The following is a 17,381-nucleotide window of genomic DNA, read 5'->3' as shown; positions in this document are numbered from 1 at the left end:
TGAGGAAGGTGATGGTTTACTGAGGTGGGAAAGACTGAAGCAGAAGCACTTCAGAAACATCTCATTTGGAGGAAAAACGTAAGTCTTTATTGAGGCTACTTGTGGTTTGGGATATCACTGACATTTAAGTGAAGAGATGAAGAAATAGGTGGTTGGAACATGAGACTTAAGAGAATCAAGTATTTCATGGAGGAAGTAGTTCCCTTTCTCTACTGCAATGAGCCTGTCGGATTTATGTTCTAGATGGAGTGCCTAAACCAGTTTTGGCTACTATGACAAAAATGCTACAAACTGACTGGCTTAAACAACAAATATCTATTTCTCACCGTTCTGGAGGGAGGAAGTCCAAGATCACAGTTCTATGAGCTCTGGTGTCTGGTGAGAGCCCTCTTCCTGCTGTATCCTCATATGGCAAACAGAGAGAGTGTGGGCTGTTGTTTCCTTTTCTTATAAGGGCACTGTGCCATTTATGAGGGCGCCACCCTCAAGATCTAACTACTTCCCAAGGATCCCACCTTCTAATACCATTACAACAGGGGTTAGGTCTTCCACATAGGAATTTTTGTGGGGATATAAATATTTAGTTCACAGTAGTGAGGAAAACCACCAGATTCCCTTTGGATTTTGCATTTTATCTTGGTGTTACCTCCCCTGGGAATCTTTCCCTGGCCTTCCAAGATAAACTGTAATTGCTTCAGCCTGAAATTCTGACTGGTTGCCATTATGTCCTAGTACCTGGCATAGTTCCTGAGACATAAATATTCTATTGACCATGCAGAAAAGCATATATTCTCTCCAGTGGTTTCTGTTTAGAGGGATTCATGAACAAACATTGCTTTCTATTGGGGTGGTCACCATCTGGTCAAAAAGCTGAGCAAAAGTGTTCACTCTTCCAGGATAGGTGCTAATCTGAGAGGAGACTCAAAGGACTGAAGAAAAGGGAGTAAAGGATGTTTGGCTCCAGCAAAAAAATTTTCAAAATTTTGAAAGGTCAAGAACCATTCATTCTTGTGCCCTTCAAGCATTAGGCAAAGAGACAAGTAGGATGCCAACCAGTTTGGTTATAGTTAGTTTAGGGGTTGACATGCTTAAGGCCCATGGGCTAAAGCCAGTCTGATGTCCATTTTTGTATAATAGCAAACTAATAATGTTTTTTACATTTTTAAAGGGTTGAAAAATATTAAAAGAGGAATCTTTCTTATATATATTAGTTGCAGATAACTTTATTTATTTTTCTCTGTAGTGCTGAGGATCGAACTCAGTGCCTCACACATGCCAGGCAAGAGCTCTACCACTAAGCCACACCACCAACCCAAGAGGGATCATTTTTAGTGACAAAATTATGTAATATTTCAAATGTCAGTGTCCACAAATAAAGTTTTATTGGAACCCAGCTGTGTCTCTTTATTGACAGTGTCAATAATCGCTTGCATACTACAGCAGCAAAGTTTAGTGGTTGTGACAGAGACTATATGGCCCATGAAACTGAAAATATTTACTATCTAGATCTGCTTTGTTAATTGTCTATAACAGAGTTGATTAATGCCAAACATGTAAATAAGACTTTTAAAAAATGGAGAATGAACAGATAGAAACATACTGGCAAGATGTTCTAAAGAACATCTTATTCATCATTGTGGAGACTTCTACTGGGTGTTCTGAATGGTGAGGGATCACCTTCCCCAGCACCTAGCCTATTCTCATGTTTGTCTGAACACCTCAAAGCCCAGATTCCAGAATGTACTCCCTTGGAAGGGAAATACAGTTGCTCACTTCCCAGTATCAGGTCTGTCTTTGATGGGTATTGATTTGGGAATTGTTCTCTTAAACACAGGAAAGTGGTTTCTTTATTTCTACCCTTTACTTAGTGGTCATTTCTCCTGGAAGGCCATTAGAGGAGTTGAACTTAATAACAAAAGAAAGGTCCATATGGAGTGAAGAACTCCCTCACCCTGCTGAAATGAAGTAAGGAGCTGCCCTGGTCACCAAGAGACAGTAGGTTCCTCTCCATTTGGGGAATTCAAGGTTGCAATCATTCACAGTTTTTGAGAGTACCTAAAAAAAGCTTACTAGTAATTTTTTTTAATGCCAAGTTATATATGAGTACACATCTAAAGGGTTAAAAGGAAGAAGTGTTAAAAAAAATTCACACCTTTTAGGTTTACATCAGTTGGTGTTTCATAAAGAAACCGATACAGAAACTGTGGTAAGGGCAGAAAACCACGCAGCTTGGGGCAAGAACAGAGACCCTACGACAATCCCCAGAAAGATTGAACACAGAAAAGGGAGATTCAGATGTGGAAAGGAAGCCGAGGAGCTTGGTGAGCCTGTGTCTCAGAGCTCGGTTTCTCTATGAACGCCTGCAGTGACTTTGATAAGGGGCCACCTGGGTTCAGCTTACTGCCACCGGCAGCCTCACCACTGGGACCAGGTGCTGCTCTTGGACATGGTAATGGTTTATGATTTAGGATATAAGAGTTATACCACCCTGCCTTGAAGTTTTAATTGAAGAGATAAATGCTTTCAAAAAATACGAATAGAAAAATCTTTTCATACCTCTCCGATCAAGACCAACATCACAAGATATTTTTTCAGAAAATGAGAGGTAATTAATTATCATTTGTTGGATGAATTCATTTAAAAATATCTGTAAACAGAGAAATGTACTTAGTATAAGAAGAAAAGAAGACTAAGATTATTCCACAAATTATATAGTAGGTATAATATTCTGTTAATAGATCCCCTGTCAGACCTTGAATGCCATTGGAGCACCATCACTAAGTGTCATCAGTTACCAAAAGCCACCAGGGGCTTGAAGAAAACTAGTGCAACATGATCGCAAGTCTATTTTACCTGTACACATATCCACGAGTCTCACAAACAAGCATTTAGGTTTTCTCACATTAATATCATGAAAGAGCCGAGCACAGTGGCTCACGCCCGTCATCCCAGCAGTTCAGGAAGCTGAGACAGGAGGATGGCGAGTTCAAAGCCAGCCTCAGCAAAAGAGAGGCGCTAAGCAACTCAGTGAGACCCTGTCTCTAAATAAAATGCAAAGGCTGGGGATGTGGCTTGGTGGTCGAGTGCCCCTGAGTTCAATCCCGGATATCACACCCCACCCCTCAAATCATGAAAGCTCCAGATAATAAGCAATGGACTATATACCAATAATTTTCCTCTGAGCCAAATTTACATAAATTAGGAAAAATTCTATACTGTATCATTAATTGAATGATGCTTTTTCTTTTTCTTTTTTTGGTCACTGGAAATTGAGCCCAGGGGTGTTTTACCACTGATGTACATCCCCAACCCATTTTTCATTCTGAGACAGGGTGGCATTAAGTTGCTGAGGCTTGGCTTTGAATCTTCCTGCTTCAGCTTCCCAAGTCACTGGGATTACAGGCATGTGCCACTGTGCCAGGTAATTGAGTACTTTCAAAAACTAATATTTAGATGATAATTTCTTGTATCTTCAAAGATTTGTAATATTATTAATTTTTTTTAAGTTGTAGGTGGACACAATACCTTTATTTTATCTATTTATTTTTATGTGGTGCTGAGGATCAAACCCAATGCTTCACATGTGCTAGGCAAGCACTCTACCACTGAGCCACAACCCCAGCCCCCAAACCTGTAATATTGACATAAAGTTTATGTAGACATTTTTTTCTTCAAAAAGATGTTTGCTTACACTTCAAAAAAATTGCTTCTCCAATAATCACCAAAAAGAAAAGTCTAATAGACCGAAAAATACATTTGCTGTGTTTTTCCCAGCTGTGGGTGGTGTGGTGGTGCTTATTTGAGCACTAAAGATCAAAGGCTTGAAAAAGTGCTGCACTGTATATTTGGAGGAGGAAGAATTGCTAGATATTACATTTTATTTTAGAATATTATGTCTTCTGAGCCTACCTTCTTTCAAGCTTTTAGTATGGCTCATAGGGGTCATTTTAATTTTCAGAGGATCAAAAAGATAAAATGTATCAAGGTTAACTATAAAGGAATGAGGTTAATTACTGGGTACAGCTTTGTGGAATAAAACAAGAGTTACTAAAATAGGAGGAGAAATAGATATAAGTCTAATCCAACATTACCGAGTCACAAACTTGTAGCCTATGGGACCAGTGGCAAAAGGACTTGCTTAATGTTAAAAATTTCTTAGCAGTATAAACATCGCTCTCTCTGGACACTTAAGCTAATGTCAAAATTGACTTTTTTTTTTTTTTTTAAATATTTTTTAGTTGTTGATAGATCTTTATTTTTATTTATTTATATATGCTGAGAATCGAACCCAGTGCCTCACACATATCAGGTAAGTGTGCACCACTGAGCCCCAGCACAGCCCCCAAATTGACCTGTTAGTTAATGCAATCATATTTTCTGATTCAGTACAAGTGCCTCAGAGATTCTACTCCAAGGGAATTATCACGCCTCCTCTTCCCATGTTTTCCTCCTCTCCCTCCTTTTCCCTCGAACACATACCTTCTCCCTCAGGTGTGTGCACTGTCTGTGATTGGCTCCAATCACTCCAGCTCCCTTTAAAAAGATGTAGCTTGGAGGAAATCTGAAATTCATATTCTGTAAGTGGTTTCAGATCCAGCAAGTCATGTCTTCCTCTGGCATTTGTGACATTAACCTTGAATTGGACAAGATTTTGCAAATTGAGAAATAATATTTGTATATTATGTTAATACTTGTCTACAATGTGTAATAATCTAATCAGGGTAATAAGCATGTACATCCTTTCAAACATTAATCATTTTTAGGTGTTGGGAATTCAGCAATCTTCTTTTTGAGTCATGTGAAATATATCATAGATTTTTTTTTTTTTAAGCAATAGTCATCCTACTGGGTTAGAGAAGAATCAGAAGAAATCTCTTAGCTGTGCTCTGATGCCCTTATTGAACTCCCCTTGCCCCTGGCCCTCCCCAGTGTCTAGTGACAGAGACCACATATTCTTACTCATTTTTGGAAACTAATAAGTTAATCTTGCTGAAGAACAGAATTTTGCAATGGTGGGACAAACAACAAATAAGTTTTTTTTTTTTTTTTTTTTTGTACCAGGGTGTTATGGTTTAGATATTAGGTGTCCCCCAAAAGCTCATGTATGAGACAATGAAGGAAGGTTTAGAGGAGAAATGATTATAAGAGCCTTAATCAAATTAACTGAGTGGTAATTGAATGCAGGTAAGGTGTGGTTGGAGGTGGTCCCTGTGGGTGTGGCCTTGGGGTATAAATTTTCTATCTGGAGAATAGTCACTCTCCTTGCTTTCTGATCATCATGTGAGCTGCTTCTCTCTGCCACACTCTTCAGCCATGTTGTTCTGCCTCACCTGGAGCTCTGAGGAATGGATTCTGCTGTCTGTGGTTTGAGACCTGTGAAACTGAGAGCCCCCAAATAAGCTTTTCCTCCTCTACAAATGTGCTGATCAGGTCTTTTACTTGCAGTGGTGAAAAAGCTGACTAAAACACAGGGATTGAGCCCAAGGTGCTTAACCTCTGAACCACATCCCCAGCCCTTTTTGTGTTTTATTTTGAGACAGGGTCTCGCTAAGTAGCTTATAGCCTCACTAAATTGCTGAGTCTGGCTTTGAATTTACAATCCTCCTGCCTCAGTCCCCCGAGTATCTGGGATTACAGGTGTGTGACACTGTACCTGGCAAAATTTTTTAAAGTGATGGTTAATACTAAATTACATAAAGAATTTTAACATAAAAAAAAGAAGCCAGGCCAGATGACCCTTTTTATAACTGCATTACTGAACATACATGACCTGAATCTTGAATAATAGTTTCCCATTTAAAAAACAAAAATGAAATCTCTGGGAACTAAGAACTCATCTATTCACATTCCCAGGAAGATCCTAAAGTTAGCTAGAAAATGACTAACAATTCAAAACTTTCATTTTCAAAAAGCTCTGTAGAAGTTTCTACACTAGATATCATTTTTTATTTGGGTAAAATTGGTATGTGATAAAATGTTTTAACACAGACACAGAACTGGCTTCAAAAAATTTTTTAATTATTTTACATCTTTTGGGTATCAGCTATATGTGAAACTGATCCACTGTTAGTATTATAAGTCATTATCTTTTGCAAAAATTCTGGAAGAAACCATAATTCTATCCTTTTTATTGCAAAAAATGTAATGCCTAATATTATATCAAATTGTAGGCCTTTTCTTCATACTAGTTAGTTTCACATAAGCCTCTGTGGACATTGCCTAGTTATTCCTCTTTCCAATATGTTTTTTAAAAATGTTAAAAAGTAATATAGATTAGGGAATGAGAGAACAAAGAGAAATAAATTCTTTACTAAAAATAAATTGTAGAAAATTAACATTGGTTTATAAATTCCTTTGGCTTAAAAAAAATTCATAACCATGACCCAGATGTTTGTTAATAGAGATGCACATGACTTTCTGATAGATCACAGGTGTGTACTCTCAGGCTAAATATTCTTTTTTTGTTTTTTCCTTTGTGGTACTGGGGATTGAACCCGGGGCCTCTCATGTGCTAGGCAAGTATTCTACCACTGAATCATACCTCACCCCCTAAATATTCTTAAACTCCATATTTTGCTGATATGATAAGACAGAGGTTTGTGCAGGGATACTAAGAACACTGTAATGTTTTCTCCCTTCCCCTTGAAGACCATTACCATATTCCAGGACTTGCTGTTACTGGGCCGATATCTGAGACGACTGAGTAGCACCCACCCCTCATCTCTCCATCGAAGGGTACATCTGCTCCCCAAAGCATTTGAACATTTGATTCTGATGTCCCATGGAGGAAGAGGCCTCACTAATAACCAGAACAAAAAAAAAAGTGTGATTCAGGCTCCATGATCAGAAATTGCCTTATGTACTGACGCAAACTATAAAAAAATAAAGTTGGTTTCTCCAAATTTAAACTTCATTTTTGGCAAGCAGTGCATGTATCAACTCCACTTAATCCAATGATTAAAGGAAAACCAATGTTCCAAACCTGAAAGATTCCGTGACTAAGAAGACAGACGTAGCTAGTGGTGGTTGCTTAAGGAGGAAGAATGCTGGTAGAAAAATTTATAGCAATGAGATGGAGGGAGAGAGGAAAGGACAAGGAGAGAGAGGGTAGCTTAGAGATGAATGGTCTTGAAGCCCGGTACAGTGGTGCACGCCTGTACTCCCAGTGACTTGGAAGAGTGAAGCAGGAGAATCTCAAGTTCAAGGTCAGCCTTGGCAAATCTGTCTTAAAACAAACAAACAAAGAAAAGAGATGAATGATTTGTGTAAAGTGATGGGAAGTGGGATGGGGAGAAGTATGGAGGAAAGTTCATGGTCAATGTCTGTGATCAGACTCATGGTTAGCAGCATTTATGCAAAGAGGTGCCGTGGGAACAGAGAAGAGTGAGGTGGAGACTTCAGACAGGCCAGAAGCCCAGTCCCACCTGGGATCGTTAGAACTTGGGATGCCTGAGAACTGCCTCTGATTGAACTGGGCCAATGATATTTGCTCAGATACATGCTGGGACTGGCTTATGCCAGTAACCACACTGATGAGGGGAGTAGAAGCTAAGTATTCTCAGAGCAAGATGCATTTATATTTTGATAAATCTTATTTGTAGTTTGCTCTCGTCCAGCCGGTCTACTTGTAGCCAATCTGAACAGTGGGAATAGCCATAGAGATAAAAAGAAACCTCTGCCTAGAAGGGCCTCCCCAGAGCTTCCTGAATGAGCTCCTGGGACCCTCTTTTCAGTTGATGGCATTACTGGCAATAGGCACTTTCATGGGGTTTGAAGTCAGGGACTCATTTCTCTAGTAAAGACAATAAAAAGATCCCATTTGGCATAGCCATCTCTACATGACCATAGGCATGTGGCCTTACACTTGAATAAAGTAACTTCTATCTTTTACCTATGCTTGGTAAAGGCACGGCTGGCCAATTCCCATCGACCTCTGTCAAAACAGCTATCGGCAAAAGATTTGAGTGATTTAAAAAATAATAATAATTTCCATGTTCCAGTGAATCACACTTATAAAAAGTGAAATAAAACGTACCTATGTCCAGGAATGTGAATGTAGATGGAAATGAAGAAGAACTTCCAAGACTGTTGGTGGCAGTAACTGTGGCCATGAAACTGGATTCAGATAACTCGGGGGATAGCCTGATTCCAAGGTCCAAACAATTACAATTACTGCAGTGCTTCTTCCGTGTTACATTTTTTGGTCCATTTAACCTATAAACAGAATAAAATTGTGTTTAGCAAGATACTTTATGTGTTCTGTTCAAAAGATAAAAAGGTTCAAACATACAAAATTTTAGACAATCTTTTCAGGTCAGTCTTATTGTTAGGGTATACACTATAGGAATATTTATGTTCTATTCCCACATTTCTGTTTTCTCTCTTCATTGGTAGAACTTTTTTTTTCCCTTTCTGGATATTTATGTAGATGAGTGTATGTGTCTACACTGCCAGAATTCCCCAAACCCTAGCTATCATCTTGGCTCCCCCCAAGCAGTTACAACCATCATCCAAAGGATCTGTGGCCACCTCAACATCGACTACACAAAAGTGACAGCTCCCAGCACAGCAGTGGACAGACCAGATTCCTGGCCCCACTGTCTTTCCTCATCTCCAACTCATTCAGGCACAGTGCAGACCAAATGGGTCTTGGAAAGGAATATGGAACCTACTCCAAAAAATGGAATCTCCCCAGGCTCTCTTCTCTTGTGGACTCTCTCACATCAGCCAATTCTGCTTTAAAAAGAAATTCCTCTAAGATAATGAGAAGCTACCATAAGGAAGTGTCTATTTATACATCATGGCCCTAAGAGTCTGTGACTCCAAAGGAGAAGAAAGGTATTTTATAGTCAGTCTAACCATATTTGAGCAGGAAGTACACCCCTAACTTGGCCTTGGGTTCCCTAACAAAACCTCTGAGTTAGAATTCAGACCCAAGATGTTAGGTTGCAACAAGATGTTTGCAACAATTTTAATTGATGAATGATAGAATTTTATTCTTAAGCATTTAATTGTCTTGAGGTATCTGTTGCTGCTTCTCCTGGCGATATCATAAAACTGATGATGTTGCTAAATGTCATCTAAGAGAGGACCTACAAAACCACTGCAAGAGCAGTCATGAGCTGGAGATGTAGCTCAGTGGTAGAGCATCACCCCCATGCAGGTGGCAAAAACAAACAAACAAACAGCAACAAAAACCACAATCTCACTCACTGTAAAGTGAACTTAGTATATATGTAAGTCTCTTGTCCTTTCTCCCAGGTACAGGCCACAGTCCCATGTTCTCCCTTCTGTGTACAAGTTAAGTTTTGAGGCCGCTCTGGAGCAACTTAAAAAAAAAAAAAAAGAAAGAAAAGAAAGAGTTTAAGACATCATATTTGAAATATCAATCACATTGCTATTATTTGCCAACAAGATGATAATATCTCCCCCAAGCCTCACAAATCCAGATAAAGCCAGTTTCTGTCAAGTTCAAATATATCCCATTTGAATATTACCATCCTCATTTTATAAAAGAAGAAACTAAGACTTAGGTGGAATATCTGGCTCAAGTCAGCAAAATTAGGAAATGGGGGCTGGGGATGTGGCTCAAGCGGTAGTGTGCTTGCCTGGCAAGCGTGGGGCGCTGGATTCTATCCTCTGCACCACATAAAGATGTTGTGTCCGCTGAAAACTAAAAAATAAATACTAAAAAGTGTTCTCTCTCTCTCTCTCTTAAAAAAAAATTATGAAATGGCAGGATCAGGGCTCCAGCCCAGTTGTGGCGGACATGTCCAAGCCTTTTATCCCAGGTTCCACCATTTTGCCTAACAGGTGAACATCCACTGCCAGCTGTACGTCCCCTGGTGATGATAAGCTAACATTACTAGAGTGGTGCCGATTCAATATTAGAAACCTATGAAAATTAGGACTATCTTTCTCCACTAACATGAAACTGGTTGCAAAGACCTCTACCCACTTGCACTAGTCATGAGCTATGCTACCTGTATCTAATTTCTGCACTACATTGCTTGAAGCACTTTATGTACATTTACAAAGTAATTCTTTATGTACATAAAAGGTTCTCTCTGAGGACCTTCCACGGGCCAGGCACAGTGTTAGCTGCGAAAATACAAAGGTGTACAAGACAAGCATGGTTCCTTCTACTGCAAGGAAGGTATTTTTAAATGAAGTCATTTTCTAGTCAAAGATAGGACTCAAAATTGGAGCTTCTCAGACTCAATGGAGGTAAGAGAAAAAACTTTAGCCCATCATCCCACTCTTCCCTAATTACTGAGACCCACATGTAGATAGATGCTCTTTTGGGTGAGATAAAAGAAGCATACTATGGAAGCCCTAGATAGTGCCTGCCTCTCCAAAAGATGTGATTGATGAAATAAACATCATTTTTGTCTCTAGCACCCAAAGACATGGCACAGTAATGTCCATTGTGTGACCTTGGACAAGTTACCATCTCAGAGCTTCAGTTTTGTTTTAAAGGGGCATATAGCTTTATTTACTAAAAAAACTCTTTTCCTAAAATAACAGACTTTTTCTTATATATATATATATATATATGCATATGGATTTTATCTATCTATATATATATATATGCATGCAGTGTATATAAAAATTATGCTTGTATATAAAATATAAATATATATATATATATATGTTTATGCTTACGTGTATACCTAGACACATAAATGTAAATATTATGTATACAGATATGTGTATATACTACATAAATATATATTCATGAATATACATGAATATACAGTATGTGTTTATATATACAATGTACACATACATCTATACACATTACTCATGTCTGAGCCATTTGGAATACTATTAACTTTTTGTCTTGGAATTAGTAATTCATTATCTTGTTTTTCTATTTGTTTCCTTATTAATACAACTCTCGGGCCAGTTATCTGAATCACTTCAAATATTCAGATGCATTGGGACTTCTATGCCTTCTTCTTTCTTGACCTAATTACTTGTGTTGGTGGAGTGTATCCTCTGACAGTTTTCTGCAAAAGGGTGTGTGGAAGGAAATAGTTTGAGCATGGTTTAAAATGTCTTCATTCTGCCTTCAGGTAGACTGCTGCTTTGGCCTGATGGAGGATTCTAAGTTGAAAGGAAATTATCACTCAGTACTCTGATGGCAGGGCTTTATTTTCTTCTATGTTCCAGTTTGCTGCTGTTCTCTGTGGCCTTGAGTCATTCTGATATTGCATAGAGTCTATTTTTCCTCTTTGGAAAGTATAGATTCTTCTTTTTGGCTCTATTATGCTGGATTTTCACAAGGATGCACTTACTGGGGATCTATTTTCAAACACCCTTCTTGATTGATTCTCAAAGGGTTCATACATTCTGGGAACTCTTCTCTTTCAGTTTGGGAAACTTTCCTGCACTATTTTTCTGATGATTCCTTCCTCTCTTTCTCTTTCGGAAAGTAAAATCTATAATTTTCATAAGTTACGTTTTCTTATTTTATATTTTATCTCTTGATCTTTTTGTTCTACTATCTAGGAAGAGACAACCTCAAAGGGTTTCCTTTCTGCTTATCTTTTTTTTTTTTTTTAATTTTAGGGGAGCGTTTTCTGTATATTTCCTTCTTATAGCATCATACCTTTGTTTTGTTCACAATATTTTCTCTTAATTTGCTAGGGGTATTAAGAATAGTTTTTACCACTTCTGACTACATGTTATCTCTTCTTCTTTGTTATGGTTTGTTCCATAAGTTTGTTTTGGTTTCTGTTCTTGTTAGATGTCTTCCTCCGATCCAGGTATTTTTGCCCATATACATGAGTGGGACACTGCAGCTCTATGTTCAGTGGGGGCATTTGATGATTCTGGGTTTCACTCCATCTGGATTTAGGGGAAGAAACCTTGTTGTCAATGTTTTCAGGCATTTTCTCTTGGCCTGGTCAGATTTCCTAGGAAAAAATATTTTAAAATCTGCCTGAAGGAGGGTTCAGGCTTGAAGAAAGCTGTATGCCAATATTCCATTGATTGCTGTGCTTTTCAGGCTGAGTCTTCTCATCCAGCATTCCCCCATCCCTAGCCTCCAGGTTCCAGTGCTGCAAGCAGTACCTATCTGGCTGCATGAAGCTGGGAAGGACTCAGGTACCCAAAGCACTTTTCAAATAGATTTACAGTCAAATCTTCTATTTTTAACCCTACTTTTACTGTCCCTTCCAGAAGTACATGGTGTCAATTTCTGAGTCTTTCCCCCCAAATGGTGTCTGCCTTATATTAGGTTGCAACTTTTCTCCTGGCTACCTATGTAGGCTAACTGTTATCATTGGTCCATCTCCTTTCCAACTTCAAAATTTTAGTTTTGGTGTGTCTCCCCTCCCATCCTTTTTGACCTTGAGGATATGTGATATTGGAAAACTTAATAGCATCTTGGCTTTATTTCAGGGGAAGAGAAAGCAAATACTTGTGCCCAGTTGCCATTTTTGCCCTTAAAGACCTCGAGTCTTTTGGTGAGCCAGTAAGATAAAGAACGTGGCACTTTACATAATAAATAATCAACTCCTACCCTTCCTATAAAAGAGGAAATTCATCTTAAAGACAATGACTTTCACCCATAGAGTAAGTCAACATTTTCAATGTGAGTTCAGTGGATCATGAAATCAAAATGTCCCTTAGCCCAGGACTGTCTTTCCAGGGGAAACTGGACAAAATTCTCCTTGATATAAATGTATAATAACTGATGCCAAGGAAAAAGCAGCTATCAAAGTCTCTGCACTCTTATGAACTTACAATAGAACTCACAATAGAAGACGCTGTCAGAAGATTAGGGTAATTATTATTTTTTAAAACCCTACATCATATGGGAAATAAAGTTTTAGAAAAACAGCTTTCAGAAATATCAACAGAGAAAGCAAGAACCCAAGGTCTTTTATTTATTATCTTCATTTTCTAAGTTCAATCTTCTGAGGTTAAGCTTGTGCACTGATTGCTTAGTTTCTACATAATTTGAATGATTTCTGGGCAGTAGAGAAGCCAAAGCATGAGAAAGAACTGGGAAGAAAATGCTTAAAGACAGTTTGCCTATTCCTAGTTCTGAAAAACCTGATGATAGACCCCTGATGATATTCAACATACAATGGCCTACCCCTTACCACAAAAAGAAAATAGGCTGCTTACTCCCTCACCAGATAGCATTGAGCTGACTATATTGAGTGAAACCAAAATTCATTGTGTCTTTTCTTGGAATGAGTTGCATACCCAGAGTAAGGTGTCACTTCCAGTCAATCCTTCTCAAAAGTGCTAAACTTGCCCAAAGAGCAGCCATTTGATTGTGTGGTTTACACTTGAGCATTGCACATGCAACATTCGGCAGCACCACCAAACTGAACTGAACCATGAGAGATACTCTTTACCACCTCCCTAGACCTTCTGATGCTGCAAACTGTCACATACATATGTGCTGGAAAAGTAAAACGTGAAAAGGGTTTGCAGCACTCTAATCTATGAGAGCACAGCTATGAAGTGGAATGAAATCGCTAAGTACATCCGAAAGGTACTGTCAAAGCTGTTGTAGGACTAAAAAAAAGAAGAAAATGCCAGTACCACTGTAGACACCTGGGAATTGATATTGCAGGGCTGAGAACGTCTAATGCAAATATGCAACACTATCTGGTAAGATGGTGAGTTACTTGCGTGACAGATGCTCTGAGGGAAGGGAGGTAAGAAACAATGGTGTTTTCTTTTTCTTTTCTTTTCCTTTCCTTTTTTTTTTCCCTCCAGTGTTGGTGATTGAACCCTTGCCTGCTAGACAAGGGCTCTATCACTGAACGAGAACTTAATCCTCCAATGGTGGTTTTTGTTTTGTTTTTTTGTTGGTATGGAGGTTTGAACCCAAGGGTGCTTAACCACTGGGCCACATCCCCAGCCCTTTTTAATATTTTATTAGAGACAAGGTCTCACTGAGTTGCTTAAGGCCTTGCTAAGTTGCTGAGGCTGGCTTTGAACTGTCGATCCTCCTGCCTCAGCCTCCCAAGTTGTTGGGATTATAGGCGTGCACTACCACACCTGTTCCAAGAGTGTTTTTTGAGAAAAAATATAATTTTGTCTATGGTCAATGCACAGCTACCCAGCATGATGCATGCATGAAAAAGAAGAGTGCAACTGGATGGAACTGTGACCCTAGTGCAAGTCACTTAAGTGCCATTATGTGCCTGGCATTGGAGTAAGCACTTTGCATATAAGGGTCATACAATCACTGCAACCATCCTACAAAGTAGGCATTATTATCTTTATAACACAGATAGAGGAACTGAGACTCATGGAATTTAAGTTGTATAGGGGTTCATGGTTCATAGTAGGGCTGGGATTCAAAGCCCACAGATGGACCTTCTATTGCAGGACTGTCAATGGTGAGAACACATGGTCAATACATACATGTTTTGAACAGGTGGTCCTGAACTGGAAGAGAAGTACTGAACTTAGTTTATGCCTCCTCTCCACCAATGATCTGCCTGGCTATTTGCTTGGTCATCTGCTCAATGCTTCTGATGGCTCTCCAGGAAATTGCCTGGCAGCAATCATAACCTCATAGGTCACAGAGAAGAGGTTTCCACCTTTACGGGAAACCTCACTGAGCTCTGTATCACTGCCTTTATGACATGGGCCATGTCCCTAAAGCTGGGTCATCCAGCCTGTTACAGCAATTCCTAGTCTCATGCCTCTCACCTGCCACTCCAGAGCTTCCCTGAAATCCCTGAGGCACAAGTGCCATGGAATCATTCAAAGTCCATGCATACTCACTAGCTTTCCCCATTGGACCTGAGTAGCTGCAAACTGCAGCTAAGTGTTTGCTGGCTCACCCTGTGCCTGTAGCTCATGCAGCAGATGCCAGCTGTCACATCTCAGTTCTTTCCTCTCAGCAGCTTCCTGGAGAAAAGCAATGAGAGCCAGAAGTGCAGGGGAGTTGATGTCCTATGAGGTAAACTTAGATCAATTGGAGTCAGTTAATTTCTTCTTTCTTTCCTTTGTCACTGTATTTCCCTATGCACTTTTTGGTGATGTCCCTAAGTGACAACAACCACATGTATTTTCTGTTGAAGCTATGGCCAGCTCAGGAATATCACTACCTTGTGCCCTTATGCACCACTGCACAATGATATTTTGATTAATGATGGGCCACATATATGATAGTGATCCATGAGATTGTATTGCCCAATGATGTTGTTTGTACCCATGTTACTCTAGGTGACTATATGTTGGCTTAATGCTGAAATCAACAAATGACCAATTTCTCAGAATTATCCCCATTGTTAAGTGACACATAAATAGTATTTGCTTTTACTCATTTTCTGGCTCTGTTCCTCATTCTTGCCTACCTGAGACTGTACAACTCCCCTTCCCCTTTGAAGTGTTAGCATGTTGGATTTGCTTCAGGCAATTTTCTAGAGATCCCAGTAAAAGGTTGTAAGTATAATCATGGTTTTCTTTTAACCTCTGATAAGTACAATGACCAGTGTCAGGGGTGAGCATGGATGGAAGGACCACGTTTTAGGTACTAAATGAAGAGGGAAGAGGCGCTATGCCATGTGTCATCCACCTGAGTTGCTAAGGTGAAGCAGATACATCTTTCCTGTATTTTGGAAGTTGCAGCTTTGAGCAAATGTTCATAAGTCAAGAAGGCACAAAGACCCAACTGCAGAAATCCAGTGTCCTACCATTAGAGTCCAGGGACAATAGGTAAATAAATGGTCTTAATGGTCAGACACAGAGGAGAGAAAGAGAGGTAGGTAGGAAGGGAAAGTAAGAAAGAAAGAGGAGGAAAAGAGAGAGAAGGAGAATCTTATCAAATAAGACCCCTGAATCTACTGATTTCTAGACTTCTTACATCAAGATGTTTATATTGGCATCAAGATAAAATATTTCATGTGATAGGAGAAGAAAGAATTCTGTCCTGTGTTTGGATTCTGCTTAACACATGACAAACACCAAAAGATCACCTGTTTTTAGGAACTCAGAAAGGAATGCTCACCACCAACAAGGATCTCTGCCCCACATACTGGAGTCTCATAACTTCTCCCACAGGCAAGTCTGCAGCGAAACAAGGTTGAACCAAGGGAAAGATCTGTGACTTGAATACTGACAGAGCGACCGGGGTAGTGACCAATCTTTTTGTCTATCTTGTAGAGGACCAATGTGTTCAATCTGGAAGAGGGTAAACAATCTTGTTTGGGTTTCAAGGAACATGAAATATTGACAGTTGATCCATGTGAAATTATATCGGAGGGCTTCACAGTAACATCTCCTTTCGTGCACACATCTGCAATAAAATACAAAAGCAATACTTGATTGACAATAACAGGCCCATTTCAAAGTGGAGGGTTGCTGCAATCCCAAAAGCAGGATAAAATTAAACCTAACAGATTACAGGAATATAAATAACCTATATCACTCTAGCAGTATTGGTGATGCACAAGAGAGCAGGAAGCAACCATATTAAAGTCTAACTGTATTTAAATTAAAACATTCATCCTTCTCAAAACAGTAATACTGTAATCAAAACTACAAATAGGAGGATGGTGAGAAAGTAGAATTGGAAGAACATTCAGGAACACAGTTCCAGGAAAACCCAGCATCTTGTGTATGTAAAAATTTCAGACTATTAAAGAAGGCTTCCCAGAATAAATTGCATTTGTTTTCATCACTATTTGTGATTTATAATGCTTACTTCAATTCTCATACTGAGAGAGAGAAAAAAGACAGGTTTAAAAGACTATTGCAAACTTTAGGATCATATTTAGGAATAATTCTTCTCTTGCTATATTCATGGTATTAAATATGTGTGAATCTGCAACATTATTTTATAACAAAGAGAAAACATTCAAAAGCTCTGGTGTGTTGGGAGTTGGCATCAAAGATGGAAAGTGAGTGTTACCATGCCATATTTTGATATTTCTTCAAGATGTAAGACCCTGGAGTGGATGAACTTTTACCTGAAACAGCTAATATAAACTTCATGAATGTATTCCTCTTCTTAACAGAGTTTTCTATACTGTTTACTACATTCCAGATGCCACATTAAATGCTTATTAAAACAGAACCAAAATCATTCAGAATAACTTAAAGCATTACTTCATTTTTCAGCATTTTGCTTTCCTCAAGAGGCTTTTCATTGACAAGGTTCAATTTAAAAATCTCAGAAACAAAGATTCACCCTGAATTTTCAGGGATGATATAAAGCCTCCACTGAAAATTGTCTTTTTTTTTTTTAAAGTAATTGTAAGAATGCTTGGATCAACTACCTTAAATAGGAACTGGTAAAGAACTTTTTTTTAAAAAAATGGTTTTAATTGTAGATGGACACAATAACTTTATTTTGTTTATTTAATTTTTTATGTGGTGCTGGGAATCGAATCCAGTGC

At 38.8% G+C, this 17,381-nt stretch overlaps 1 protein-coding gene across 4 annotated transcripts in view; it reads right to left on the bottom strand.

Moving 5' to 3' along the window:
• The window catches only part of Il12rb2 (interleukin 12 receptor subunit beta 2), an 85,348-nt gene that overhangs the window by 53,579 nt on the left and 14,388 nt on the right, over positions 1 to 17,381 (bottom strand). For 2 of the 4 annotated variants that reach the window (XM_046451129.2, XM_046451127.2), the window contains exons 3-7: positions 15,992 to 16,279; positions 9,214 to 9,328; positions 8,036 to 8,214; positions 6,657 to 6,799; positions 4,480 to 4,633 (exon numbers count right to left, since the gene is read on the bottom strand). In XM_046451129.2, coding sequence (XP_046307085.1) covers positions 4,480 to 4,633; positions 6,657 to 6,799; positions 8,036 to 8,214; positions 9,214 to 9,328; positions 15,992 to 16,279 — 879 coding nt within the window. Of the gene's footprint in view, positions 1 to 4,479; positions 4,634 to 6,656; positions 6,800 to 8,035; positions 8,215 to 9,213; positions 9,329 to 14,822; positions 14,935 to 15,991; positions 16,280 to 17,381 lie in introns of all 4 variants that reach the window. The other 2 variants (XM_058581581.1, XM_058581582.1) reach the window with 2 other exon arrangements.

This window comes from Marmota monax, unplaced genomic scaffold (assembly GCF_021218885.2).
Source record: "Marmota monax isolate L192 unplaced genomic scaffold, Marmota_monax_Labrador192_F-V1.1 WCK01_AAM20220418_F8-fsc00023, whole genome shotgun sequence".
Classification (NCBI taxonomy): domain Eukaryota; kingdom Metazoa; phylum Chordata; class Mammalia; order Rodentia; family Sciuridae; genus Marmota; species Marmota monax.
This window is presented reverse-complemented; position numbering and strand designations above follow the sequence as displayed.